At 48.9% G+C, this 7801-nt stretch overlaps 1 protein-coding gene across 1 annotated transcript in view; it reads right to left on the reverse strand.

The window, feature by feature from the left end:
- Window positions 1-5632: 5632 nt before the first annotated feature.
- The window catches only part of CRYAA (crystallin, alpha A), a 3678-nt gene continuing 1509 nt past the window's right edge, over window positions 5633-7801 (reverse strand). Inside the window, exons 2-3 of the mRNA XM_006870815.1 lie at window positions 7642-7778; window positions 5633-5851 (exon numbers count right to left, since the gene is read on the reverse strand). Of these exons, the coding sequence (XP_006870877.1) occupies window positions 5633-5851; window positions 7642-7778 (356 nt within the window). The remainder of the gene's footprint in view (window positions 5852-7641; window positions 7779-7801) is intronic.

Genomic DNA, 7801 nt, shown 5'->3' on the forward strand with positions numbered 1-7801 from the left:
ATTGTGTTGGGTCACCTCTCTTTGGAATGGGACAAGTACGGATCTCTTGCAATCAGTCGGACAGATAGTTGTCTTCCAATTTTCTTGGCATAGATGAGTGAGTGCCTCAAGTGCTGCATCAGTTTGTTGAAGGTTTCAATTTGTATTCCATCAATCCCCAGTGCCTTGTATTTTGCCAATTCCTTCAATGCACCCTGGACTTCCTCCTTCAGGATCATTGGCTCTTGATCATATGCTACCTATTGAAATGGTTTAACATGTACCATTTCTTTTTGGCACAGTGACTCTGTATATTCCTTCTATCTTCTTTTGATGCTTTCTGCATCATTCAATAATTTACCCAAAGAATCCTTCAATACCACAAGTTGAGGTTTGAATTTTTCCTTCAGTTGCCTCAACTTGAAAAATGCTCAGCAAGTTCTTCCTTTTTGGTTTACTAACTCCAGGTCTTTGCACATTTCATTATAATATTTTACTTTGTCTTCTCGAGCTGACCTTTGAAATTTTTTGCTCAGCTTGTCCCTCCTCACTTCTTCCATTTGTTTTAGCATCTCTACGTTGAAGAGCAAGTTTCAGAGTGTCTTTTGACATCCAATTTAGTCTTTTCCTTCTTTCTTGTCTTCTTAATGTCCTTTTGCTTTCTTCCTTCTTGATGTCATCCCACAACTCTGTGGCCTTTGGTCTTTAGTGTCTAATGCATCAAATCTGTTCTTGAGATTGTCTCTAAATTCAGGTGGGATATATTCAAGATCATATTTGGGCTCTCATAGACTTGTTTTAATTTTCTTCAACTTCAGTCTGAACTTGCTTATGAGCAATTGATGGTCTGTTCCACAGTCTGCCCCTGGCCTTGTTTTGGCTGATGATATGGAGTTTTTCCACCATATCTTTCCACAGATGTAGTCAATTTGATTTCTGTGTATTCCATCTAGTGAGGTCCATGTGTATAGTCATAGTCATCCTTTATGTTATTTCTTTAAAAGGTATTTGTCATGAGTGTGTCATTGGTCTTGCAAAATTCTATCATGCGATCTCCAGCATCATTTATATTACCAAGGCCATGTTTTCCAACCACTGATCCTTCTTCTTTGTTTCCATCCTTTGCATTCCATTAGACAGTTATTATCAATATATCTTGATTGCATGTTTGATCAATTCCAAACTGAAGAATTTGGTAGAATTCTGCAATTTCAACTTCACTGACTTTAGTGGTTGGTGCATAAATTTGAATAATAGTGGTATTAACTGGTCATCCTTTAAAGTATATGGATATTATCCTATCTCAGTGTTGTACTTCAAGACAGGTCTTGATATGTCCTTTTTTGATGGTGAATGTGCCACCATTCCTCTGCAATTTGTCATTCCCAGCATAGTAAACCATGTGACTGTCAGGCTCAAAAAGGCCACTACCAGTCCATTTCAGCTCACTAATGCCTAGGAGATCGATGTTTATGCATTCTATTTCATTTTTGACAATTTCCAATTTTCCTAAATTCATACTTTGTACATTCCATGTTCTGATCATTAATGGATGTTTCTCTTCACAATTTTGAGTTGTGTCCCACCACCAAATGAAGGTCCCGAGGACTTTACTCCATTCGTATCATCGTTGTCAACTCTACTTTGAGGAGGCAGCTCTTCCTCAGTTGCATTTTGAGTGCCTTCCAACCTGAGGGGCTCACCTTCAGGCACTATATCTGACAATATTCTGGTGCTCTTCATCATGTTTCAATATTTGACAATCTGGTGCTGACAGTGTTCCACTGCTATTCATAAGATTTTCAGTGACTAAATATTTGGAATTAGTCCGTCTTTCATTCTTCCTAGTCTGTTTTAGTCTGGAAGCTCATCTGAAACCTATCTACCATGGGTGACCCTGATGGTATTTAAAATATCCATAGCATAGCTTCCAGAATCACAGCAACACACAATCCACCACAGTATGACAAACTGACAGACAAGTGGTGTCTGTCACCCAGAGAGATTATCAAAGACACAGGTATCCAGACTCCATGTCTCCAGGCTCTGACCCAGGTCTAGTCAGGGTGAGTGATGGCAGGGGTTGTGTGCCATGGAGTGGGTTTTGACTCACTGTATAGTGTTTCTGAGGCTGCAGTTCTTTATGGGAGCAGAAAGCCTTATCTTTCGCCCATGGAGAGACAGGAAGTTTCGAACTACTGATCTTGCAGTTAGCAGCCCAGCTCGTAATCCATTATGCTACCAGTGCTCCTTCAAAGCAGGTACAGGATTCTATGAAATACTCTGGTGTATTCTCACATTGGCAAGATTGAAGACTACTGACCAATCCTATCATTCCAGGTTCTGTAGAGGTGGCTGCCACACGTTCTTGAATGGACTGCTAAGTCATAGCTGCCTGGGACTATTGGAGGGTACCCTTTGACCTGGACTCATCTCAGCAGAGTTGGAGAACACACCAGAAAAGCAAAATAGATACAAAGAGACCTCGTCTGCCAGAGTGATATGGTGAGTGAGATGCAGATGGGGTACCAGCTGGCTGAGACTCTGGCAGCAGGACCAGAGGACACCATGCCATCATGTAGGTGAGGCCTCCCAGGCCAGCACCAGTAGTGGAGGTGAGCTTCGGAGCTTGGGCGGGGTGGAGGTGAGGAGTTCATTTAGATAATCCTCTTGGTTTCCAAAAACCAAACTATTTTGGTGAGTCGACTCCAACTCATGATAACCCGGTGTGTGTCAGAGCAGAATTATGTTCCACAGTGGTTTCAGTGGCTGACTTTTCACAAGTAGATCATTAGGCCTGTCTTCCAAGGTGCCTCTGATGGATTCGAACCTCCAGCCTGGGGATTAACAGCTAAGTGTGTTAACCATCTACACCAAGTTCTTCCTGAAGCAATTTGCGGAGTCAACACTGGGTAAGCACAGGTGCTGAGTGTGGGCCGGGGGCTTTGAGGACAGGTCAGATCCCACCCTGCGCCCCCACCTCCAGAGAACCTCCAGGCAGCATAACCTGAGCTGTGCTTTCTCCTTCTGAGCTAGGGCTAGCACCAGGCAGGTCTGGCTGTGACCCTGCAGAGCCAGGACCCCCTGAGGGGTTCATGGGAATGAACCCTGTGTGAGGTCCATGCTTCTAGACCTGGACACTGGACGGCTGGGTGACCTTGAGTCAATTCCAGTCAGAAGACAGTGATGCCTACCTTGGGGTTGCTGTGGGGTGAGAATGTTAGTCTGACACTAACACGCAGGCCGGGAGGTGTTGCTGAAGAGCAGACCCTTAGACTGTGGAGACAGCAGCTGCCCACTGTGCTTCCCAAGGCTGTGGCCATGGCTGGCTGCAGGCAAGAGAGGAAGCACAGGGACACTGAGCAGGTTTTCCAGGGTGCTCTGTGAAGCCTGGGACAGTTCAGAGAAACAAATCAGCCCCTGGCCAGAGTCTTCAGTGTGTATACATTTCAGAGACTTTAGTGAAGACAAAGCCCCGGGAGCTTGGATCAGAGGCCTGAAGGTAAAGCGGGCTCACAGTCCCCATGTCTCAGGGACCAACTGAACCCTTCCTAAGCCTGCAGCCCTGGAACCGACAGGTGGACTATGGGAGGGAGCAGCCTGCATGTGAGGTAAGTTCTCTGTCCCAGTGCTCTGTGCACAGTCAGGATTCTGAGACCGCCCCACGTGGTCTCCCAGTGAAGGGTCAGATAAGAACCGTAGCAAACAGAAGTCATCTGTATCTAACCATAGCAGTGTTTGACTGCAGCAGGCCCAACAGGACGCCACGCCCACCTGGCCTTCCAGGAGGGGGACCCACCAAGGACGCTGGTCTGGTGCTCACCTGAAGGAACTGGACAGGTGACCCAGAGACTCTGATGTTCTGGAATACCCTGTTCCAGTCTCAAAGGAGAATAGCCACTTATCCTGCCTGTCCATGGCAGCCCTTCCTCACACGTGTGGGCTAAATGGTAGAGCAGAGCACCATTGGTGCTGGGAGCCAGGAGGTGAGCAAGAGTACTGAGAGTGGTCAAAGGACTCCCACAGTGAAGGGGACGGTGTTTCCAAGGGGCCCAGGCCCAAAGGAAAGGAACTAGATATGCGGTGCATCATTGTGTGGGTGTGTGAGAGGGTTTGTGAGCATAAGAGAGTATCTGTGTGCCAGCGTGTGCATGAGTGTGAGTGTGTGAATGAGTGTGAGTGACTGAGCTTACTTTAAATGAAAATAGCACCGAACATTGAAAATAGCACCGAACATTGAACAGGGACCCTTTTGGATTATTTGTCTCCCCTGTGTCCCCCTGTTCGTTGTTCCAGGTTTCCTCCCAGCAGCCTCCCTCCCTTCACCATTATCTCAGGGAGCGGGAGTGTGGCCTGTGTTCCCAAGCAGCACTATTCTCCCTGATTCCCCATTCCTTTCCCCTGGGGGAGTCAAGGAGACAGCAGGAGGGCTGACCTGCTCTGGGGTCATCACCACCACCACCTGGTGCCTACACACACCAGATATCCCGGGCTCCATGTCTGCTCCACAAAGACAGGGGTCAGAGTGTGCTCTGGACCCACTCCAGCATGGCAAGCCTGGGGTGTGACCCTGACCACCAGAATGGCTGTGTACTGACCACCAGCTCAGTCAATGCCTAGGGGGTGGGTCCTCGAGGAGTGTTGGGTCAGGGTGGAAAGAGAGTGAAAGCACACCTTCAGGCAGGAAGTTGGTTAGGATGGGGGCTCCCCCACCATGGCCCCACAGCCCAGTCCCTTACACAGCCTGGCCCCTCAGCCATGGAAGGCTGACAGAAAATACCTGCTACCCTCTCTCCTACCCTACCCTCAAGTCCTCTGAAGTCCAGATTCTTCACCCCAAACCCTCACCCTCCCCGAAAAGTCGGATGTCAAGAGGTTGGGAGGGAGGTAGGCAGCCAGGGTCTTGTCTAGGCCAGGTACACACAGCGGGGTGGGGGGTGGGGGGTGGCCAGCCCACTAGCCAGTGGTGGAGACAGAGAACAGAGACCCCAGCTGCATGTCAGCATTCTTTATTGATGACCTCGGGCTACGAGTGCTTGAGGTGACCAGTGCCCCAGAGTGCTGCTAAGTAAGGAAAGAAGGTTCAAGGGACAATGGTCTGAGAGAAGCAGGCTGTGAAAGCCCATTCTGCAAGGGCTCAGATGCTGTGCCAGCCTCATACCTGGGCACACCTGGGCAGGACCAACACCTTGACCTGAAACAGGCACCACTAAGGGAAGGCATCTCTTTGGGCATCAAGATAATTCTGACTTGAAACCCAGAAGCCATCCTGAGATGCCTCAGCAAGGGGCTGTTTTCTCCCCACCCCATCCCTAGAAGCTGGTCCACTTCTCAAAGCACTTACTGGTAAATTCTTCCTTCTGATTCTCAGTAGAGCTAGTACTGGCCGCCTTCCCTGGTGGATGAGAATGTTGTCTACAGGAGAATGGAGGGTGGGCACTTCTGCTACTGGCTGATATTGAGATTTAGGAGTCACCTTGAGGGCCACCGCACATCTGGCCAAGGTCTCATGCTCTACTGGCTATTCTCAAACTCTGTCCCATCTTAGAAGATGGATGAGAAACCAAAGAGAGGAAAGCAAAGGAATGACAAACATCCCAGGATCAATGTGTAAGGGAGGGCTGCAAATAGGCAGCCCAGCACAGCGCCACACCTAGGACGAGGGTGCAGAGGTGGCCTTCTCCTCCCGGGACACAGGAATGGCCCGCTCGCTGTGGCTTGTGTCTGTGCCAGACTGGACCTTGGGGCCAAAGAAGGTCAGCATGCCATCCGCGGACAGGGAGCAGGAGAGGGCTGACTGGTCCACGTTGGAGGGCAGGCAGTAGTGACGGTGGAACTCATGGGAGACACGGGAGATGTAGCCATGGTCATCCTGGGGGATGGGGGTGGGCAAAGGGGAAGGGTGTGGTCAAAGACACCTCTGCAGCAGGTGACCATCCAAGCCCTAATGCCAGAGAAGGTTCCACCTGTACCGTATATGGTATAGAATTTACAGATGCAGAGTGGGGCTGGGTGGAGACAGCTCCCAAACTAAATACTCCCCAAGAGATACAGCTAGTTCTCATCATCACAGTAATTATGTTCTATAAAGTCACCATGAGCACTGAGTTAGTACATACAGAATTGTTCCCTCTAGGGAAAATACAGGGCACGTTTCCTCCAAGTCTTTGGTGACAATATTTCCATCCATCAATCAATATACAACCTTCTTTTATGTGTATTTCTGCTTAAAGACAACTTATTTAGATACTTGGAGTATCTATACGGTGCAAACATATACCACACTCAGCTGTTAGCCAAAAGTCTGCAGGATGGAGTCAACACGGGGTGCCTCGGAAGTAAAGTCTGACAACCCACTTTTGGAAAATCAGCCACCGAAAACACTATGGGGCACCGTTCTACTCTAGTACACATGGTGACACCAGGAGTCAGGGTCACCTCGACAACAAGTGTTTTTTTTTATTTAGTTCCAACTCATAGCAACCCTGAATAGTGTTTCCAAGGAGCAACTTTTGGATTTAAACTGCCAACCTCATGGTTAGCAGTGCAATGCTTATCCTGCAGCACCATACCAGGAGTCCCTAGGTGGTGCAAATAGTACAGTTGGCTGCATTCTGAAAGGTTGAAAGTTCAAGTGCATCCATAGGTGCCTCAGAAGAAAAGCTTGGTCATTGACTTCCAAAAACTAACCATCGAGAATCCCACAGAGCACCATTCTGCTCTGACACATATGGGGTCACTATGAGTTGGAGTTGATTCCATAGCAACCAAATTGTTTTGGTTTGCCAGGTTCAGTTTGAGGGGGATGCAGCAAGTGTAGAGTTAGGTTTTACCACCCAGCACCACCAACAACACCTTCAACAATAAAACTTGGGCCAAAGGGAATGAAGACCAGTGCTAACTTCTCCAGCAAGACCTTTCTCCCCTTCCCTCCCACCTAGGAAAGCTGCACACCTATTGGTTTTGAGATTCTATCCCCTGCCAGACCAGTGCCTGAGCTCCACCACACACCACCACTCTCTGTTCTCCCAAAGCCAAACCCAGCCCCTGCATGCAGAGAGGTGCCAGGGGGCTCCAAACAAGCAAGAGTCATCCAGGGCAGGTCATGTGGCAGAGTGAGTGGGAGAGTAACCACTGGACAGACCCCGCTCTGTCTGTCTTGTATGAGCTGTGTGACCTCAGGCCATACCTTCCAGATCTCAGCTCTGCTCTACAAATCTGAGATACTCAGATCACCAGTCATAGGTGCTATGGTCCACACACCTACAACATTTGGAGGACTCACAGATGAACAAATGATCACTACTGTCTTGGGCTCTCTGTTCAAAGATGGGATGTATGTACATTGGCTCAGGGGTTGCAATGTGGACACTGAGCTCCCCTGGAGTCCTGGTCCTGATCTGTCATCAAGAAGGAGCCAGTGACAGATCAGAGGAGGCCACGTCCAAAGCTCTCAGCTAGACCATCAGGTCCCAGGACTTACAACCAATCACCCGCCTGCCTGCCTGCCTGCCTACCCACCTGAGTACAGGGATGATTCAGCAGGCACGGAGACATTGACTTTGCTTCCAGAGATCTCGCTGACGCCGAGATCAGATCGTCTCACTTGTCTCTTGCTATGGGGTCCAGAGCCCACAGGAAGAATGGTGTGCCCAAGCTCACCTGCTTCTCATTGTGTTTGCCATGGATCTCCACGAAGTCCTCCAGTACCTTCACTGTCAGATCCTTGGGGGGAAAGTGCTTCATGTCCAAGAGAATGAGGAACTGGTCCCTGTCCGACCGGACCTGGAACCCAAATGCTGCATGTGTATTCCCACGGCGG

This window comes from Chrysochloris asiatica, unplaced genomic scaffold, assembly GCF_000296735.1.
Source record: "Chrysochloris asiatica unplaced genomic scaffold, ChrAsi1.0 scaffold00154, whole genome shotgun sequence".
In the NCBI taxonomy this organism is placed as follows: domain Eukaryota; kingdom Metazoa; phylum Chordata; class Mammalia; order Afrosoricida; family Chrysochloridae; genus Chrysochloris; species Chrysochloris asiatica.